The sequence below is a fragment of the Necator americanus genome, chromosome IV (assembly GCF_031761385.1).
Source record: "Necator americanus strain Aroian chromosome IV, whole genome shotgun sequence".
NCBI lineage: Eukaryota > Metazoa > Nematoda > Chromadorea > Rhabditida > Ancylostomatidae > Necator > Necator americanus.
Window position 1 is genome coordinate 9759911 of NC_087374.1, and position 22506 is coordinate 9782416.

Genomic DNA, 22506 nt, shown 5'->3' on the forward strand with positions numbered 1-22506 from the left:
CTCCCACTACATTTTCTCCCGAGAATCTGCTTGACCAATTCACTAATCCTCGCAAAATTGGCATATTTTCCTCGGTTTCTATCTTTTCGTTCCTTTTAAGTTTTTGGTAATTTACGTTTTCCAAGCACGTTGAGAGGATTTGCGTTCCGTTCTTGTTCCGTGAATTTCAATTTTTTTTCGAAATATGATCTACATCCAGTAATGTCGAGTTTCCTGCGTTCATTTATGTGCTTATACCGCCTATTTACTCTCTCCAGTTAGGCCGTTGGTATTATATCATACTCATATTACCACTCATATTCATTTCTTCATATATTGAAGCACTTTGTTTGAAGTATTCTATCCTAAATCACTTTTCATGTGGATGTATACGTCGTGTGTTTTGTTGTTGAAAACTCATTACGCCGTAATCCTTTCATAGAAGATTATTTCGATGATAACCAATAGTTTTGGAAGCGGCAAGAGGGCACTTTTGGAAAGTTTTATTGATGGGTAAAACACAGAACTTTTTTTTTCCCAAAGAGAATTTTCCCAAGCCTCAGAATTTTCTTTTTTGTTGAGTAACAACATGATTCAACAAATGAGGAATAATAGATAGCGATAACGAGCAAGGCCGTGCTAATCCCATGCAAATTTCGACACCTCGTTTGACTCGTTTTGTTTTGTTCCGCTGTGGTGTTTTCTATGTTTATGAACGTTTATGAGTCATACCATTGAACTCAAATCTAGCTCTGAGGGAATAAAATTTTTATCTATTATTGGTATTTAAGTTGTTAGTAGTGGTGTAATAGTAGTAATAGTAGTATTTAAGTTGGTATTATTGGTATTTAAGTTCGGTATTTTTACTTATTTATTATCAGGCTTTAATATCTTAATTTTAATTTAATTTAATTTCGGTTTCAATATAAATGTAGATCAAGCTCTTACTGCTGGACAACTTGTTTCATTAGTTTATATGCTAGGATGAAGGAATGTAATTATCTGCTGTGTGATCTTGTTGTGAGAATTTGTTGCAATTGGAAAGCTTAGCTGGAGGATTATCTGACGATTTTTCGTACCATCCAGTTCGATTTGAACTTCATTTATCACTTCCTTTTTAAAAAAGTGGTTGTCAGTTAAAGTTTACATCTTTTTTCTTCCTTTATCACAGAATTGACGATGTTGGGATTTCTTCACAGATAGATAGGGATAGGAATAGTAGTTCAGGCAAATAACAAATACAGGCATGATCACTCAATTCTCAGTAGTAGTCTGGAAAACCACCTTGCGAGAAGCTTTGTTGATCATGTTTTTCCAACGATGCAACATGGTACGCAATATAACGAGGGTGACTACGTCGTCAAACAATGTCCGCCATCTAAAAGATGAGCAAATAAGTAGCAGAAGCTGCACCATCTGCATAATCATAGACGCCGCGCTGATTGAACTCGTACTACATCCGTAATAAGTTGCATCGTTGGGAGGACGGTATCACACAAGACTTTCATGCGTCTTTTTTTCAAATAACTAGGGAAGCTCGAACATAATCACGCTCCTACTCGTAAACTACGGCATTTACCCCTATATGTTGTTAGAAAAGCCATAATCACGCCACTTTCGTTGTACGCTGCCTTTAATGCAGACAGCTTTGCGATTTTGGCGGTGTGTCGACTCGACCTGTGCTTTGTGAATGACAGCCGTGCTGTCGCCATCAAGCGAAGCATGATCATGATATGCTCGAGGATCACTGGGACCTGCTCTCGATGTAGCTCCAAATGTCCACGCAGGCGGATTTACCTCTTCCGGTCTCAGTTGTAAGATCTCAAAAATCAATCGGAATTCCACTGCAGGTGGTGGCACAGAAGGAAGTGTTTTCAGCTTCTGCAGAAACAAATTTACCGAGTTAGAAATATTTGAAATTCATGCTAAATGTTGTTATTTTGCCAACAGTTCGTTCTGCTTCAGATGAACAAATGAGAAAAATGAGACACATATATTTAGAGATAGTTATATAGTGCGGCGACAGTCTCTTTATTCTTGAAGATGGGCGGCGCTACCGCCGATTGCCCTACATACTAATGCTAAAGTCCGATGCTTCACTAGAGTTAGTCGTTCCCGTCAATGACGAGGGAATATATCGGCGGTATGACTGAGAAATTGTTCCCATCACTGTTGGCTTTTTTCCACGCTTAATTTTGTGAACGGTGAAGTACTTCCTGAGCAGAACTCTTCATAAGCGGCTCGGAAAATTCCAAAAGCAGGGACGTTGTGATGACTAGGGAAAGAATGATTGAAAAATAGAAATAAGAAGATTTGAGAGTCTCTTTCGAAATCAACCTTCAAGGTATTGGGCCAGTAAGATAGATAAAAAGAAAGCCTGTCGACCCGTCCTGTTTGTCAGAAGTGTACTAATTCTGATCTGCTTTGCTATCAGACATTTCCGTACGGAATCTAAGCTGTAATCGATCCTTGGCATGCTCTTAAATAGATCCAGCAATATTTTTAGTCTCACAGTTGAGGCATACGAAATCAAGGCTGAGAAGATCCATCTTCCGTTCGCATTAGTTTTGTAAGAGATTGAAAGCAGAAATTACGGTATGACTGGAATAGTAGTGATTTAGACATGGAAATAGGAAGAGTTAGAAGGTGTCTCTCTTGAAATCAGCCTTCAGACTTTTTGCTAGTGTGGAGCCGGTCAATTAACACAATCGTTCCATAGTAAAACGGAGAGTATGTAAATAATGTAAATGTTGAACAAACAACAATAATAAAAACCTTCGGGGATGTATCAGAAAATCAACCGAATTTTTGGAGGACAAACAGATTAGTTCACTCATTCGGCGAAGTACCATCAGTTTATTGATGAAATCTAGTCAATTGAACGATATTACTGCGTTAACCATACAGTTGACAGTTAATAGCGTTGACGGAATTTTTTTTTCCCTGCCCGACACACAACAGGTTGCACGTCATGGTGTGCAAATAATCCTCTCAGCATACATTCATACTCTCTGCTCGTCTATTATTCGTCATTCGTAACTTCTTTTACTGGAATTTCGCAGATTTTTCCTCATCTTGCTGATGAAATGGGAGATATAAGTACTAGACTCCTCGACAGAAATCAAGAATTTGCGTTCATGGATTACATAATTTTCTTAAATTTGTACCTACATTTTCTGGTCAAACTTAAAATTTAACATTTTCTATAGAGAAGGTTTTTCTGCTCGAAACTTTGTTGGCTAACAATTTCTTTAAGTACTAGTGAAAGTAGTGTTTTGAGGGAAGTACTGTTTCGCGGCGAGGACTGGCCGTGCCGAAGTTTGCTCCGCATCAGCGCCTGCCACACTCGCTGCGACCTCATTCGATCGCACTCCATCCCTCGCGCAAGCATAAGTTATTTGATCGACTGTTGTCGAATCGATTTTCTACCGACGCTTTTCTCCAAATCATCTTAAATCATGCGTTTTTAGATTTGAGAACGCCTCGTCGTCCTTCTCATGATAAGCACTCCAGGGCTAAGGAAATGCGCGGTTTGTGGTGATTGTCCTGCTAAGGTAGGAGACATTCTACCGTACTCTAATAAAAAAACCTACTCTTGAAGAGCATCATGAGCAATTTTTGCAAGTTTAAAGCAGAAAATCTGGTTCTGTAGTGTTCTGAGAGATTTCTTTTTTTGGTTAGGATTAGTTTACTCGACAATAAGTCATTACTTTCCAATTTAATGAAAGAAACAAATTTTATATAATACTTGTCCCTATTTGAGATTCATTACGGTGTACTCGCATGTTTTGGTTGCAAAGGATTTTTCCGCAGAGCAGTCAAGGATGGACGGAATAAATATGTGTGCCGATTTGACAAGAACTGTGAAGTAACCAAATGTGAGCAGATTTCTTCTAGAATTGAGATCGTCAAGTACTTGGGTTGGAATAGTACGATTTAGCGGATTCAGCGAATCTCCGTAAAAATAACGATGGATATTATTATCGTCAGGGAAATACCGTGTTTAATTTGGGAACTGGTTATTGGTTGATGATTCCCTTGTCTCTGTAGAGTGAATTAACCTGGCAAATAGTAGAAAACTCGAGCCACATTCGAAATGTATTAGTTCCGGCACAAAGTTTACCAAAAAATAAAAACTAGGAATGTTTGCCGTGAATTCTAACGGTTCGTCTGTGTTTGTATAAAAAGAGTTGATAGTGAGTATCCGAAAAACGAAAAAAAAAGCGAATAAGTTGTTTGCTTTGGAACATTTCAGCCTATTATGAAGTGTGCATAAATTAAATCAATAATCAAATTAATATATAAATTAAATACAAACCTAAATTAAGTCTTAAAAAAGCGAAAAAAAAGGTTAAATTGGTCACCTAAACCCGGCTAAGTGTTCTTTCTAAAGCGTTCTGGAGAAAAAGTCCGGAAAAAGGATCTACAGTGCGAGAATTCTTCACCTTCTATGCTAGAAGATTGACCTGTGAACTTATCACACGGATATTCTAGAAAAGCCAAATTCGCTTCACAAAGATCACATGAGGATTTTAGTGAACTCTTTTTCATGGCTCGGCTTCATTGGCGTTTTCAAATAAACAAACTCATGGATTGCTATTGTTTTGTTTCTACGCCCTAATTACATGTGTGATCCCTTCACTCAACTCTGCAACTGTACCCATTCAATGTTTCATTCATTTTAAAAATAGATTTCCCGGATATCAAACAAAAAGATCAATCGAACAAGACGAATTTTCCTAAGCAGACGAGTTTTTATTGAACGTGCTTGGCTTTTGGAAGAAGTATTTTGCAAAACAATTATGTATTTGCGAATTGTACGGTTTGAATTCAATCAATGCGATATTTTTATCTGTCTTCACTGAGGAGAAACGGAAGATAACTCTGATGAATTTTTTCGCCAAAATCACGTATGCTTTTGCAGGAAGTACGGATCCTAGGAATTAATAAGAAACTAAGAATTGTGAGTTACTCATGCGAAGCACAGAATATCTCGTAGCTGTAAAACAGTTGGAGTAGAATCTTTTCCGTGGACTTGATGAGAAGTAAATGTGATATTTTCGCCACATGAACCGCGACGCGCGACATTTTTGTTCTGTACTTTTCTGGAATTTCTGCTTACACTCCGGTTTTTGTCCTTATTTTCCTCTAAAAGAAAATAAAACCTTCGTCGCTTCATTTTTTCATTAGAAATTCATTAGTTTTTTTTTACGAAAAATCATTGCATCCTATGAAAAAGCTTACCTTTTTTGTTTTTTTTTTAATATTGGGATGGGTTTCTTCTCAAAAGGGGTAGTAGCAAAGTTACCTCCCTGCGAAAACCATTACGTAACAAGCTTGCAACATCTGTCCTTTTCAGATTTTCCGGTTAGTTTCCTAAAACTAGCGGGAACAATTTAGAGGTTCAATCATAAATGCATTTAAAACTACTAGCAATCGCAAAGTTTACTTGGATTTATCCGATTTGTTTATTTGTTTTAGTTGAACGTAACGCCTGTCGATATTGTCGTTTTCGAAAATGTTTGCTGGTCGGTATGAACCCCGACTGTGAGTTCATATGAAGTTTTTAATTTGATTTTTTTCACCAATAAAAGTTTTATGTTATAAAAAAATTCTAGTTGTTCGACCTGACCGCGAAGAAGCTCGAGAGAAACTCCGAAGTCAAAAGTCCTTGCTTTCTAAGAAGAAAAGTATAGGAAAATCACTATCGAGTAAAGGAGACGTCGACGACTGGACTCTACAGTTGCCCTCAAATTCGAGGTTTGTTTTAACAGCATGAAAATTAAGGACAGCATACCACGAATCTGACGTGGTGAGGGATTCCCGGGGGAGGGGAAAGCTAGAGATGAGGTTGTAGACTGCGGTATCCGGGGTGACCCCGCTCATCTCTCCCTAATCGAGGTCGTAAAAAACGGCGTGGAGGAGGTCTCTAGCTTTTCCCGTGGATTCCCTCTCCACGTGGGATGCTGCCTTTAATCTAAAAGAAGGATGAATACACAGAGGGCGGGTACAAAAAAAAACGATGAAGCAACAGGACTACGAATTTTCAGTTATTAATACGTTAGTGATAAAGTGAGAATGGAAGACTACAGGAACAAAAACTGCAGTAAAAGCATGAAAACAAAGACTGTTTTTTTTTTAAATAGATTTTCGACTTCTTTAATGTTAGGGTAGTTTCTACTCATTTCGAGTTTTACTTAGACTTAAAATGACTACTTTTTTTTGTCGAAATTCTAAGGAATCCAAAGTTTTAAGATGATGTGAAATACAAGCAGTTGTTCTTAAGATATTGCAAAAAAAGATAAGACAAGAACAGTAATAAAAATTGATCTGCTAAGTTTTTCTCATGCAAAGGAACTGGAGATTAACGCAGTCTAACAAAGATTATTTTGAAAATTCTCCTCAAAAGGTAAACTGACTGTCTCGCTAATTCCACTATGATTGCAGAAATTATATTTTCGTATATATATTTTCCAATTTAAGGAAACTTCTCAATGACTTAAATGCACTTGAAAACGATGTGCAAACTCTAAATGAAGGCGGTTATGATGGTGTTGCTGATTTTTGCTTGAAAAGCCTGATTGCCGATCGAACGTTGGCTAGAAAAAGCACGGTCAGCACGACAATGGTTACGTTGGTTTACAGAAGTTTTTTCACGCTTACAAGAAAACATCAACAACAACACCTTCAGAATCAAATCCGTGTTCCAACAAAGCAAGAATTTAGTCTTCACCTGCTTTCAATTCAAAGAGTGGTTGCATCAACTGATTTTATAGACGGGCTCGTTTGTATCGTTGACAAAGAATCATCACGTAAAACTACTGTGGAAGATAAGGTAAGAAGGATCTACTGCCTTCGATAAAATCCTTGCAAGTATGTATTACAAAGTACTTCTTACAAGTTATTTTCGGAATATTCTAGTGCGCTTTAATAAGTTCCACTTTCCTTCCCCTAAATCTGCTCGATCATTCTGCTCGAAGTATAGCCAAAGAGTCCAGCTATTACGCAGAGGAATTCACCAGAGCCTTCTCGGATCATCGAATGTAAGGTGTTCTTCAAATTTAAAGTTTCAATTTCAACTCTTTTTGATAAAAAAATGTTTTAAGATTAAAAAATGCCTTGTCAAAATTTGTATTCCTATGTGAGCGATTGAAAAAAATTTCTCCAACACCTGTCGAATATTCGCTTCTCCGTGCTCTAGCCGTGGCTACACCTGGTGAGTGGAAGCTTTCTAAATTTTAATTTTTTTGAGTGACGAAGTGTTTCGTTAAATGCATAGCTCCAGGAATCATTTCTATCCTATGTTTCATATTTTTAGGGGAACAGGTCCATCTATCTAATAAAATTATCCCTAATGTAAATTTTCTTAGATCATGGCATACTATCAAATGGCTTCAGTGAACATCTTTGCGCATTGCATGAGTCTCTACAGGAGTTGTTATTCCGCGTCATAAAGGTGTTAAGAGGAAAGTCGTCGGTTGCGGCAGCTAACCTTATGGCTAACCTAATCGCTCTCGTTTATGAATCAAAGGTTCGTCATTTTACAAGAATTAGGTTGTTTATTTTTTTTTAAATCACAGCATCATGACTTTGTTTCGTCAAATTCTGCATGTAGCAAATATGTCTAATGGATATTACTGTTTATTACTTTCAAATGTAGTAATTGTGATATATCCCGCCTCGAAATAACAAAAGCAGGTTACTGGTTTGTTCTGTAAATACTGAAGCAACGCTTTTTTTCCACTTTGTCTAATAAGAACTCAGAGTCCCAGAGTGGTCTATAACCAAGCCAAGGTGACTTAAAGGCCTCATTCCACACATCTGGGGTGCTACGGATTTCAGGGGAGGAGGGTCATGTCCATACGGGGTCGTAGATTATGGGGAGAAGAGTGATTACGTCCATTTCTTCCCAATTTCCGTAAGAAATGGCCCGGAAGATACGGCTTCGCGCGTTCCGGGGGCTATTTTTTTAAAAACGAGTTCGATTGGAGCGCGCCAGCCTTGTGCACGCGCCGCATCTTCCGCACCGTTTTTTTACGGCAATTAGGAAGAAATGGACGGAATCACCTTCCCCCCATAATCTACCACCCCTTATAGGCATAATCCAAATCAAATCCGCACCACCCCAAAGTCGAGAGGTGATGCCTTTAAAGCAGCATACCAAGGAATTTCACCTTGGATAAATTTCTTCTCAAAATGTCTCCGCGAAAAGATAGGGAGAGGGATGTAGATCACGATCAATTCCCTTCCCTAATTGTCCAGAAAAACGGCCTGGCAAAATGGGCGCCAAAAAGAGAGGCTCCCGTAGAGTTTCGAGCATGCCACCAATCATGTCTTGCCTGAACAATCAGCGATGTAGTGAGTGTACCCTAAGAGTACGCACACTCATTGCTGCCTAAATAGCTTACCTTGCCTAACTACCGCTGGTCATACGCTGCATCACCGGCTAGGATATGGTTCATGAGGTACTCAATTATTTTGGAGAATCAGTCTCATTCACGGGATTTTTCTGATGAAAGGCTTGATGAGAAAGATTATGATCCAAAGCGTTCTCAAATCTGTAACCTTATCAGAAGCAGAGAAATTTTTACGTCAAATCTGATGAAAAGATGCATCTAACGGCTTCGAATTACGTGTATGGAAACTGTCATTGAAAACAGAGAATACAGCCAATCTTCAAATGTAATAATGATGAGGACTACCAAATATATGTTAGTTTCAAACTTTCTATAGCCAAAGTTGAAAACTGTTTTGACCTTTTGAATAATGTTTGCAGTTTAAAACACATAAATAAATAGGGGCTCAAGAAAATGATAAAAGACAGGTAGCACGGATGAAAAAAGCTGCTCGAGAGAGATCCTTAATATCTCCGACTTTTAGGAAGAAGAAAGTTTATTTGAGTAGATTTCCAAAGTTCCTGAGGATTATATCCAGACGAAACTCGTTCGTTATCCGCTATTGGACTACCACACTATTTAGTACTTAATATGTATGTGTTTGACTCAGTAATTCCGACAACTCACCATTTTTTTCCATATTTGTTTATGTCGTATTCTGTTATTTATTATGTTTGTGTCGTATTCTGCGTCTCCATAGCCAGATGAGCATCTACGATGTTTGCATGTGTGTCTGAGAACGACTGGAGCGCGGCTTCGTCCAGGCATCTTTGCATCTCCCCAGGCGTATCCACGGGAACTTCTTTATCGTTCCTCAGTAAAAAGATTTGTCGGTCGGGTTTTCCTAGGAGCTCAGTCAGATCAACCAGCAAAACACAACGTCAGCAGCCCAATGATTGTCCGCTCGCAGATGCGGCACGGCTTCACATACATGACATGTTCTTAGCTGCCTCGTAGGAAAACTCTAAGAAGACTAACAAGCTTGTTTCTGACGCCGTTTCTCAGGATAATTAGCGTGGAATTGGGATGTGACCGTGCACATAGCAGTGATCTACAGCCTAAACCATATTCTGGAACAGATTTAACTATCGTCAAGTCCGTTGTATGCCGTCTTTGATTCATTTTCCTTGTGGACAATACAAGATTTTATAATAAGACGGGTGAATGGTTGCACTGCAATGTTCTCTTGCGCAGTTCATTTAGAATATGCTCCCAGTGATCTTCAGGTTTTATTTTGTAAAATGAAAAATTGCGGAGGTACTGAAGAAATTAAGGAATTTCTAATTTCAGGCACTCTCTACGATGCTGCTTCCAACACTACGACAAGCATTTCCACGTGACAACATCAAACCATTACCGTATCAAAAGATTCTCACCGACATAATTAATCCAGAAGTCTACGACTTACTTATAACGATGTCTAATCCTCATACGGACAATGCCTCGCAGGCGTCGGAAGTCCAACAATTCCCTTTTGTTGTTCCAGCAGTAACTAATTGTCCTTCTGTGCCTTCCGTATTCATTAATGGGCCATCCTCAGACTGTAGTCAAGACTGTGATCATCATTTCACCGCTCCTCAGCCTATAAGGCCACAAACACTCGGATTCTCCTGCAAGTTACCTTTGACGATGACCAAGTCGATAGAGGATATGTTACGACCGCCAGGAATGAGCGAAGATACGAATATCCTGAACAGGCCACTAGCCAGGGATTGGGCGGACGGTGTACGGCTAACTCCGGTGTTTAACAGAGATGTTGTGGCGCAGTTCTTCCCTGAGCTATCCGATAATCCAATTTTGTGAGTGATATGAAACAGTTGATTCCCAAAGCTATCTCATGTACGGTTTTGTGTCAGGTTCTACTTTTTGAATATCCATTTCGTCCTTATGATTTGCTCGTCACCACCATGTATAAATGAGTATCATCTCAGTGTCTGAGAGAAAAAGCAAAACCAAAGCTAATCGCGTACAAGCATCGCTTTTGATTCACGTAATGCAGGACGGTTACGAATACATGTTTGGGAAGGATTTCAAAGAGAACCAATGTCTTATTTTGAGCAATATGTGCACAAATATATCGAAAATATTGGATAATATATTGGAGACAACTGCCATCCTGTGGCATCACAAGAAATGGCAAAGGAATGATCCTCAAGGAACATCCGAAATTCCGGACCGATCCAACTATTTGAGGTTATTTTACATCAGAACTTTTAGGTATTCATAACTAACAAATTATCCTACTTAATCTTTTCCTCACACTTTGGTGATGTCCAATTTTCACGAATTTTCCAATCCGCACGAAAGAAGAAAACTCATCGACATGCAAATTTGTGATTGATGCTGTATATAGAAAAGAAAAGGTAGTTAGTAAAACAGAAACACTAGAGATCTAGAGAGGAGAAGAAAAACAGAAACAATTTTTTCAGTTCTAAATTTTGCTGCACATGCCTCGATCTCAAAAAGGGTTAAAGGAATCACCCCACCAATCTGGGGTGGTACAGATTTGAGGTGGAATATTCGTATACGGCATAGTAGATTATGGAGAGGGGAGATTCCGTCCATTTCCTCCTAATTGCCGTAAAAAAAACGGCCCGGAAGATGCGACGTGCGCCCAACGCTGGTGAGCTCCAAGCGAACTCCTTGTAGAAGATAGCGCGCCGGAACGCCCGAAGCCACATCATCCGGGCCGTTTTTTTTTGCTGCAATTAGGAAGAAAGAATCACCCTTTTCTCCATTATCTCCAATTCCGTGTACGAATACTCCACCTGAAATCCGTACCACCTCAGATTCGTGGGGTGATACCTTTAAATTTTTATATCATTATTTTGAAGGAGTACAACATCGGACTTGGAAAAGGTACTGCACAGTTTACTGTACTGTTTTTTCTTAATCTCACTCAAAATGGCACGGCGTAAACTTTTTAGAAAAAAGTGATATTCACTTCATTTGAATGTCTTTCCTGTAAATGAGAACCAACTGCAGCTAACTAACCATTACAATACTATTTTTGCTAGAACATTATTTATTCGCAGTGCATATTTGAATTTTCACTTGTTGTTATTTTTTGTACATGTTCTCCTGCAAGAGCAGTTTCGTATCCGCAAAGAAAATCTTGAGGATGTCTGGAACGTCTGTGTCTATGTGTGCTTTCTTCATGAAGATCTTTCTCCCCTTTTATTGATCTTACCGTTATTTTGTTGTTCCGTTATATACAAGAGAACCTGTCGATGGTAATCGTGTGGGTTTAGCACCCATCCTCGGACAGGTCTGGTCATAGCGCGAAGTAGTGGTAATGTTAATAAAGTGGCGAATTATTAGAGGCTGTAGAAGTTGCACCATGATGGCAAGAGAACTCATGCCAAATATTCGGAGCAACAACGTAATCAGAGCCTTAAAAGGTTATTACATTATATTAATCAATAACATGAATAGAGATTCATGGGGTGGGTGTGAGAGCGCTCTGGAAGAGGTTTCACTGCGACTGCACAGTCGATGGTTCGAAACCCCTTCTAGTCAACCAAAGATCTGATCCCTCCAGAGCGGTTAAATTGGTGGCAAACTCGTCTGGGAGGATAAGGATACTGACTTAATTCGCTAACCCTCGCAAGTCATTGTAGGCTGCATTTTTTTTTGCATTTTTATAGAACCTTACACGATTCAGAATTACACAATCCATACTTTATTTACAAAGATTCATAGTAATCCGTAGGAAGATTTCAGAAATTTTCTGTACAATAAAATCAGACGAGTCCTTTGAATATTTCTTTGAATAATGAAGAAGAAAATATCTTGGATATACCTTAGTGATTGCACAAAAGAGTGCATTAATCCATAGTTTTCTATTGTATTGTAGGTTTTTTTTAAATGAAATGCGGTCACATTCTTGAACGATTATAGTGGGAAATGAGTTATTTCACGAAAGGAAAAAAAAACCAAAGAATTGGCTACAAATGAATATATAAATATATATTTGTACAAATAATCATTTAGTTATTAGTTTGTTCTTGTATTTGTTTGGTTGATTTGAGTAATTGCATTACTAGGTAGGACATAGTTAGGAGATTTTCTTGTTAAAAAAACCTACATTTACTTATATGAACAATAAAAGTGTTTCGGCCAATAGTAGAACCTATGTACATAGAAAACTTTGAATTGAAAGTATTTCTGCAAACGAAACAACCCGGTAAAAAAGTAGCTAAGAAGTGAAATCGTTTAATAAATGCAGCGAATCCCTCAACAGTGCCAGTGTCAGGCAGTGAAGGGTTCACCTGGGATCAGGAAACATATGTCCTTGCAGGCTGTTGCGTCTTCCATTACTAACTAATGAATTCTGGAACACCAAGCCCCTCACGACGACATATAAAGGCCATCAGCTGATGTCTTTGCACACTTCACATTTCTTAGGGACCCGTTTAGGCATGGACATCAACTTCCAGATAGCACAAGTCTCAGAGCATGTATGGAGCATTCTTGAGGAGGATACTCGTAGATGCTACCCTCTTTCCTACTTGATAACTGGCGAAGATAAAGGTGAATTTTCTTCTGAATTTAATTTTATTTTTCATCTACAGTTTTTTCAACGCAATTATAATGCCATTACTTTCTCATTTTAGTACTTTTAATCGACACTGGTTGTGGGTGTGGAAATATCTATTTCTACATTAGACAACAACAACAACGCCTTATTGAAAAGAAAAAGATTATCGTGGTGAACACTCACAATCATCCTGAACAAGTGATTTTTTTTGTTGCTGTTGTAAATTCTGCGCCGAAGCTTCAAAAATGTTCTGCGGTCGTGTTCATATCCGTACCTTTGTAGACCGGTGGGAATTTTCGATTTTCTACAGTCGGCAAACTTGGACTCTCACATATGGTCGAAGATCTTTGTGCATCCGGCAAAGATCCATATTATACTAAATTAATGAACAGCAATTGGCACTGGCAGGTAAGACATTTCTTTACAGTAACCTTTACATGAAATAAACAACCAAAAAGTGGTAATTTTTGTTACATATTTTGATTGGCAAAAAAATAAAATGAAGTGTAGTTAAGCTGTAAATAAATCGTTGTCTCATTAAATTATGAATATTCCATCAATAATAATTGTATTACATGTGAAGGACAATTTTGGGAAATTTTGGAAAATGGAAAATATCTCTTTTGGAGGTGTGGGAAATTCTACATCGACTTGGTTTAGGATCAAGAAATCTTAAATAATTCTGTCTAGGATAACCAAGTAAAACTATGTTGTGGGCTCAGTAAGCAGTACTAAGTAGAATAATAGTAGTTTGTTTGAGGATAATAAATGAGAAGCAAGAGCCAAAATTGTTAACACCCATTATCAAGGCTAACGTTTCGCTCAACCTCGTCGCAGCCTGGAAAGTCAGTAAATTTCCAACATATCTTCGCGGTTCCAACATATCTATTTAAGATGTCTAAATCAGAACGAGTTAAAGGCAGCACCCCACGAATCTGAGGTGGTGCAGATTTCAGGTGGAGTATTCGTATACGGGATGGGAGACTACGGAGAGGGGGGTGATTTCTTCCTATTTGCCGTAAAAAAAGGCCGAGAAAAAGGGGGCCCCAAAAAAAAAGGGCCCCCAATCGAACCTCTTGTACAAAATGGTGCGCCAAAACGAATGAAGCCGTATCTTCCGGGTTTTTTAGGAATTAGGAGAAAAGGATTATCCTGTTCGATCTCACCTATCCCCCTTTTTGTGCTTTAACATTCCATAAGAGATCAGATTTGAAATCAATAATCATCAGATCTCAAATCGTTGTGCTTGCCTAAGTAGCCGCGTAGCCGTGATATTAGCTGATCACCACGAGAAATAGTCGCTCCGCTAAGACTAGTTATGGTTCGACCCTCATATAACCTCGCAAGGTCTTGATACAGAGCTATCTTTTTGATAACTGCTATGCACTCTTTTTTCCTATTCATTTTCGTCCTTGAGTGTTCGTTCAGAACGCATCTAAAGTTATGTGAGCCACAATTTTGGAATCACTCAATAGGATCCTGGCAGCTAAAAGCAGAAAGAGGCTTTTTTATGCCTTCTGCTCCAATCGTGTGCTCCCATTCAGATGTTCCTTTATACGAATAATTATAATTTATATTTACGACTAATTTGTACGAATCGGTCGCTCTGACTCGCCATTTAACCGCTCCCCACGGGTCTGGCACCAAAATAAATATAATATCGTGCACTCCCCTGTTTGCCGAATAAAAATATTGCGTAGTTTGTAGTTAGGCAGAAGAGGTGGTGCAGTCCATCGCGAACTAACTGCTTCTTGAGATTTCTGGGAGATGCTTCCAGAATTCCTCACTCTAGTATCGACACACGAAATTGGAATTTTAGAGTCACTCACTACGAAATGTTTTCGCTGTGCAATAAGATTTATTGCTTGATTTTCTGCTAGATTTATCACACTGACTCGCTCCTGGAAATTAGATATCCGGAGCGCTTAAGCCCTTAAGGGCGTTCTCAACACGTTTCCAGTGAGTGATTTTTAGTTTTTCAAAGGTTAGCACTAAGGGAATGAACAAATGTGGTTCTATTACTAAGTTTTCGGTACCAGCTTGTCGTCAACTATTTACTTTTATTACTTTTTTTCGTACCTTAATTTACATTAATAGAGCGATTCTATTACATGGTAACACGGCTACTTAAGTAAGTAAAACGATTTGGACTTTTTTGGTTTTTGGCTTCGGATGTGATCGATTGAATTGTAATTCGTTCTGGATGTGATTCCTGGAAGGAGACGTCGCAAATGTTCTTTTTTCCAGACTCTGGAGAAGGCGACGACGCCAAAACTTATCTGTGATAGGCATATTAACAGTCTTAGCTCTTGTGTTTAGAACTGACAAGTTGCTCTCGTTATGCCAAGGTCCAAAGAAGATCGAACTTTCGCAGAACTCACTGGATTTTCACCCACATGCTATTTCTATTCTTCACGACTCTTTTCTCGTGCAATGATTCATCTATGATTTCATGTGGATTCCTTCTATTTCAAGGAGTAGACGAATCCATAGTTATTGAGGAGGAACATCCTTGGACGATTTTTAAAAGCATCACTCCACGAATCTGAGGTGGTACGGTTTTCAGGTGGAGTATTCGTATACGGCAAAAGAGATTATGGGAAGAAGAGTGATTCCGTCCATTTCTTCCTAATTGCCGTAAAAAAATGGCCCGGAAAATACGGCTTTCAGCGTTCCTGCGCGCTATTTTCCACAAGGACTTCGACTGGAGCGCGCCAACCTTGTGCGGCGCCGCATCTTACGGGCCGTTTTTTACGGCAATTAGGAAGAAATGAACGGAATCACCCTCCTCTCTATAATCTGCTATCCCTTATAAGAATACTCCACCTGAAATCTGCACCACCTCAGATTCGTGGGGTGATGTCTTTAAGTTATTCAAGAGCGCTTGCTTCAGCGTTGTTTCGCAACGTCAAGAGGGTACGGGTGGAATCTATTGCGATAAATCGAAAAACAACAAACAAATTTTGTTGTCCTACGTAAGACTAACTGTATTCTGATATGTATCTCAGAGCGCTGAACTCGTGAAATAATCTTGATGTGCCAGTATCTGCAGAAGTTTCTCTGCAGTAATGAATACTGGTCTAATCGGCTGCAGAAATGTACTTTTTGTTTCCTAAATACATGATCAGATTTCTTTTACAACACATGACAGTTACTTGTAATTCAGATAAACCAATACAAGGTGACGAAATGGTTGAAGGATGGAGATGAAATTCTGCTTGGAAACGCCAAGGATGCCCGAAATGTTGTTCAGGTGCATTTATTTTCATCCACGTGTGTTCTTCTGCTGGATGCCGCAGGATCCAAATCTTATTCTCTAGCTAAGAATAGCACAAAAAAGTGAAGAAAAGATAATTTTCGTGTTTTTAGTTCGCAGCAAATAGTTTATCACTTTACATTAATAACATTAGAAAAAGGTGGGACCATCACTATTTACACTCGCACAGTTTGGAATTTGAAACTTGAAATTTGATTTTGAATTTGCAAAAAAGAATTTGAAAAATCCTAACTCTTAAGTGAACCGTAGGTCAAATTCTTTTTTTCAAATTTCCTACCGCCTGTTTCAAATCTACTATGTACGCTGTAAAATATCTCATTCATTAGAAAAATCTTGAAAAATGTGCAGCAGACAAACCACTATAAATTTTAGAAATTTATACAACTTGATGCTTTAGAAAAGTGCCAGAAAGTGCCTTTAGAAAAAAATTTAAATCAGGTGACTTCGTGATAATGCGACCTTGAGAGTGTTTTCACAGCCTAAGCCAAGCATTTGTTGAAAAACAAAAAAAAGGAAGCACTCAAAATCTGTAACATCTGTAATTCGATGTTCTAAAATCATTTTAGCAAGAATTCGTGGAAGAAAGGTGAGCCCATTACTAAGAATTTGATGTCAAATCTATGAATTCTATCCTAAAGTAAAGCAAGAGACTGTAAATTCTTGAATATCAATGGCGGTAGCGTCTTTTTGCCAATTTCTTGCAAAATTTCTTTCAAATTCCAGAATTTCCAGAATTTATTACTATATTTCGGCACTAAAAGCCTGCCTTTAAGCTGTTCTCCTTCAGAAACTGCTCTATAACTTCATTGACTTTAGGCAAATTTTAAATTAACACTGCACATTTTTAAGAAGCTGTTTACTTGTTTTCTTTGTTTTTTGTTATTTTTTTTTGATAATCCTAAATTATTGGTAATGACAATTGCGGCGGACGTTGATTTTGGTTCATAACGGGTTATCTCCTCATTGCTCTCTATCTTATTCTTTTTCTTTAGTCGCAAACTTCACTAGAACAGGTGAAATATCTTCGCTAATCAATAAAAATCAATCAAAGCTAATCAGATCAAACATGCGAACACGGCGTAAGCCATTCGGCGAATGGGCTCCAATGATTCCATGCATTTTTCTTGAATTCCTGCATTTACTATGTCTTACAAAAAAAGCTAAATTATTGCCTCTATGTAAGAAGTTGTTAAGGGCAAACTGAAAGCTTACGACACTTTCAGCGAAATAATGAAAGCATGCATTTAAAAGCAGCATTAATTTTCGATTAAAAAGCAGCGTTGCCCTTCGAAACTGCATGCATGTTAAAGCAATCGTGTCCTCTTCGAACAAATGTCACAGCTTAGGCACGTTCTGTCAGCTGTAACACCTATTCTACATCTAAATTGTACGTTTCCGTCAATATACACCTTAAAAGCATCACCCCACGAATCTGAGGTGGTAGGGATTTCAGGTGGAGTATTCGTATACGGCATAGTAGATTATGGAGAGGGGGGTGATTCTGTCCATTTCTTCCTAATTGCCGTAAAAAATGTCCGGAAGATGCGGCGCCGCACATGGCTGGCGTGCTCCAGTCGAACTCCTTGTTGAAAATAGTGCGCCAGAACGCCCGAAGCCGTATCGTCCGGGCAGTTTTTTACGGCAATTAGGAAGAAATGAACGGAATCACCCTCCTCTCCATATACGAGTACTCCACCTGATATCCGTACCACCTCCCGTACCAGATTCGTGGAGTGATGCCTTTAAGATACGGGTAGCAGCTCTCTTCTGGCTAGAACTCAGAGAATGAATGCATTGGAGAAATGCGTTATGCCTACAATCATCCTCCATACATTATCTCAGCTATATACCTGTCCATGTAGGTTATATGGACTCCTGGGCATACACCTGATAGCCTTGTACTATGGTATCCAAACGACAACAGATTGTTTATTGGAGATCTCTTCTACAGATTCGCTGATATAATGCTTTCGTGAGTTTTTCCATCGATGCAATTGTGAAAATAATTAAATCATGAAATATTTTTAAATCAATGATGTTTTAGGTATGAGCATACGAACATCAAAGACTACGAGAGTTCTATAAGAAGGATACTCTCCTTTGTTATGAAACAGCGAGAACCAAAAAAGGTGAGTTTTCCAAGTCTGGGAGAACAAATGTAGTCGACTCCGAATCGAGTCTTGCCGATTTTGCAAACACCTCTCTGATACGTGAAAAGTGAAGTACAGGCTGGCGAAAGATATCAACACCGAAACCAGTTTTTAATACTTTCTACTAGAAATTCCAATTTCGCTTTGGAAAAGAAGGAAATCTCTTCACGGATAAATTAGGTCAAACCACGGATGATGTATGTCTTCCACGTGAGTCTTGCGCTATGAGATTTGCCGTTTCAGCTACGTTACTCCGCTGCTAAAAATGACACGGATAACGAATGTCTACCCGCCTTCAAGCATTTTCATCGTTTTATATTGTCTGTACTTGCCGGAACACACATCGGATTTCCCCTAAGGTTATTGCTTTGTTAACTAATACAAGTGAATTCTTTCAATAGAATTCTTTATCTGTAGGATCGATGAAGCCGAAGGATGGCGCTTCGAGACACGAGATAAGGCCATGAGGATCATTTTAGGGAGAGATATAGTGAAACGTCTCAATCAAGCAAGAGAAAAAGCTCAACAATAAAGATAATCACATGTGAATGCACTGCTTTTGAACACGTCTTCAGCAATGTTACAGTCATCTGAGAATGGCACCGTCCATTTGACATGCGAGATGTTAAATATCGTTATTTAATCGTCGTTATAGTAACGTCTGTGAAATGTCAAAGGTTCTCCATCCTCGTCATCATTAACGTTAAGCAAGTAAGGAATTGTTCTGAGTATTGCCACGACGTAGCAGAGATTCGAGAAGAGCACATCTAATATATGATTAGGCTGAAAACAACGATTCCATAACAAGTGAGGTATACCGAAAGAAAAATGAAAACTCCAGCACTCACAGTCACAAACGGCTGCAACGTTGTCATCACTAGAGATGATCAGTCCGACACATCACATAACACAGTGGGCGTGCCCCAGTTTTCGAAGAGCGATTGTCGACAATCCTAGAGCGTGAGATTCTTTTTCTTCCATCAAGGGAAATTTGAAACACTATCTTAATGATCTTCTTCTATCCATTCTATTTCTAAAGTACAGCATAATAGTGTTATTCAAGAACAATTTTAATAATAAAAAGTCTAATTTATGAATTTAATTTAACTTTAATTGGATTATGGTTCGAAACCTTGAGGAGGCCCCAGTGTAAACCAAGCCTTTCATCTTTCCGGGTCGATAAATTGATACCAGACTTGTCTGAAAGTATAAAAACACTGACCTGATAATCGGCTGAACCCCTCAAGTCATTGTACAGTCAATCACCCGTTCCAAAACCCCGACTGCACTAAGAAGCGTTGGCGGATCCCTAGTGGATTGATACGCCAGATACTCCATCCTTTTTTATTGTTGGATTCAAATTACTTCATCGATTAAGGAACATATCAAGAAGTCCTCCAGTATTGGGATGGGAGAACTACAGAAAGCGAGTAGTATTGGCACTCAGTTAAAGGCATCACTCCACGAATCTGAGGTGCTACGGATTTCAGGTGGAGTATTCGTATACGGGATGGAAGACTATGGAGAGGGGGGTAATTCCGCCGATTTCTTCCTAATTGAAGTAAAAAAGCGGAAGATAATAAGCGGCAATTAGGAAGAAATGGACGGAATCACCCTCAACATAGTCTCCCATCCCGTACACGAATACTCCTCCTGAAACACTTGCACCACCTCAGATTCGTGAGGTGATGCCTTTAAGGAAAAATAAGGTACAAACAAGCTCTATATATGATATTATTTATATATTTCTCGCCCGTTTGTCTTCATTAAGCAAAAGGGAACAGCACAAACTCACAATACTGTTCAGATGAGTGCTGCGATCAGGTTAAGGTTTGCCCACTTGACATATAATTCACAGAATTCTAAACTAATTTGTCAGTGCAGAAGAATTTCACATACTGGAGAAACCACTTTTTCTCCAAAATTCTCTCATTATGGAGCGTGATAAACTCAAGAAGCCGAAAACGTTGAGGTTATTTTCCAACAAAAAAAGACTCATTAGGAAGCAGCACCTGAAATTGAACATACATTTTGCTATAATCGTACTTTTCAGTCACTACACAGTGATTACCTTTTCTTGGTGTGATGTTAGTACAAACAAAAGTACATGTGTACAAAACGATCCCCTCGCATCTTTGTTATTATCATGAATGGTGTAACAATATTCAATTTGGTGTCCTACATAGTTTGACGTTCTTTCATCTGATGTCTGATTCGCTATTGAATACTGCAAGTAGCGAACTGGCTGGCAACTTCTCTTGTTGAACTCTTTACATCGTGCATCGATGAATTCTGGAATTAATTTTTTCACGGAAAGCTTCAAAAACAAAGATTGGAGAGACAGGTGAGAAAACACTTAAAAATAAATGCATTGAAGAAATTAATGTTCACGTTCAAAATGATTACCACATTCATAGTCAGAATATGTATATGAAAACCTCTGCAAGTTTTTGGAGCGAAACGGGAATCAATCAAACCGATATCATCGATTGACGGGTCATTGAGTAGTCCATGCTGCTCCTTGTCTGTGGTTAAAGGCATCACCCCACGAATCTGAGGTGTACGGATTTCCGGTGGAGTATTCGTATACGGGATCGCAGATTATGGAGAGGGGGGTGATTCCGCCCATTTCTTCCCATTTGCCGTAAAAACGGCCCGGAAATACGACTTCGAGCGTTCCGACGCACTATTTTCTACAACGAGTTCGACTGGAGCGCGCCAGCCTTGTACGTGCGCCGCATCTTCCGGACCTTTTTTTTACGGCAATTAGGAAGAAATGGACGGAATCACACCCCTCTCCATAGTCTCCCATCCCGTATACGAAAACTCCGTACCACTTTAGATTCGTGAGGTGATGCTTTCAAATTTTGGCTTCGATCGCCCTGAGCAGTTATGAGTTGTGATGGTATACTGTGATAAATAAGCGCATGATATTTATATCGAAACCATTCGCTATCACCGTACTTTATTGCTATTGGCGTATGAAAAGACGCAGAAGCCGCACTTGTAGAACCCATACCAAAGAGGCGCCTCACTTTAGGCACTATTTTGGACTATTTCGCCACCGGTCGTTCATTCATTTTTTTTCTACACTTGGAATTCAGCGCTTCAGAGTTATCTTCTCTCTTTTTCAAGAACTTGCACAAATTACGATATTTCCGAGTGCCTTCTGCCTTACGCGGATCCACTTCTTCGGGTCGTCGTTTTTTCTATTCAGATATTCCTAGTTTCCTTTCGACGGCAGTCATTTCGGAGTAACAGAGCAGCTGCCGCAAACACTATGCTTCCCCCCTCCCAATGCTTTGTAGAAAATCGTCCGCTTCCTAAAGAACAGCGATCTGGGTCTCTGTTCGCTCGCCTATACATCGAATCTGCTCGCTAAACTGAACATGAACCTCTTTGACGTGGATTTCGAAGCCGTACATAATGGCTTTCCCATATTTTAAACCTGACAGCTTCCTCGTATCATTCGTTGACGCCATACTTGTGCGCATATCACAATCTCTGTTCTCTAACCTCATTTTTTTTTAGTCCGAATTGTTTCGTTCGCCATCTCTCGTTCAGTTCTTCCTTTCTTTCTCATATGGCATTGTTTCTTCTTTTCTTCTACTTTATTGGTTCATTCTTCACTCTATCGCTATCGCCTTTGTCAACCTCATCCTTTCTCATTTGATATAGTTTGTTGTTAATTTCGTGTATGTTTCATTACGTGCTATTATATTTGTCATGTTAATTTCGTATTATGTTGTTTATTTAAATGATGATAAAAGTCTAATTCCCAAGTTTGAGTTTGAAGCTTTTCTACTCTAAAGGGCGAGCTCAGCTTGAAATCCACAATGCGACAGTTACGAGGCACCTGCACCCGCATCTATCTAATTTTCTGATTAGTTTTATATTCTTTTCTTCCTCCCTGTTCGTTTGAATGAATAACTTATTGGGGTATACATGAAACAATATAAGTAATATAACAAATTCTCATATAAGCAATATGAGAATGTTCTATATTCTACGATTCTACGATTCTTCAATGGCCTAGAACTCCTTGGTAGTGCACGAATGCCTTTTCTTTTTCTGAGTCTATTCTATGCCAAATTTTTCTCATATATGCTATTCGCTGTTCGTTCTTGTTTTGAAGTGTACACTTATGCACTAGCTCTGTTCTTC

The 22506-nt window shown here is 38.9% G+C and overlaps 2 protein-coding genes across 3 annotated transcripts; both read left to right on the forward strand.

Moving 5' to 3' along the window:
• Positions 1 to 3476: 3476 nt before the first annotated feature.
• On the forward strand, positions 3477 to 10178 carry RB195_000790 (uncharacterized protein; the record flags this gene model as incomplete). Of its 2 annotated transcripts, none has more annotated exons than XM_064197311.1 (10): positions 3477 to 3533; positions 3743 to 3857; positions 5461 to 5526; positions 5598 to 5739; positions 6463 to 6607; positions 6671 to 6814; positions 6901 to 7022; positions 7086 to 7195; positions 7350 to 7510; positions 9666 to 10178. In XM_064197311.1, the coding sequence occupies 10 exons, from the start codon at positions 3477 to 3479 to the stop codon at positions 10176 to 10178; spliced, it is 1575 nt and encodes a 524-aa protein (XP_064053191.1). The 2 variants fall into 2 exon arrangements, with proteins under 2 accessions (XP_064053191.1, XP_064053192.1); XM_064197310.1 differs by having other exon boundaries at positions 6463 to 6592.
• A 2618-nt stretch (positions 10179 to 12796) lies between these two features.
• On the forward strand, positions 12797 to 18874 carry RB195_000791 (uncharacterized protein; the record flags this gene model as incomplete). Its single annotated transcript, XM_013438269.2, has 8 exons — positions 12797 to 12908; positions 12992 to 13113; positions 13198 to 13323; positions 16082 to 16168; positions 18055 to 18164; positions 18237 to 18321; positions 18586 to 18701; positions 18760 to 18874. 8 exons carry the CDS (start codon positions 12797 to 12799, stop codon positions 18872 to 18874), a joined length of 873 nt encoding a protein of 290 aa, XP_013293723.2.
• Positions 18875 to 22506: the final 3632 nt, after the last annotated feature.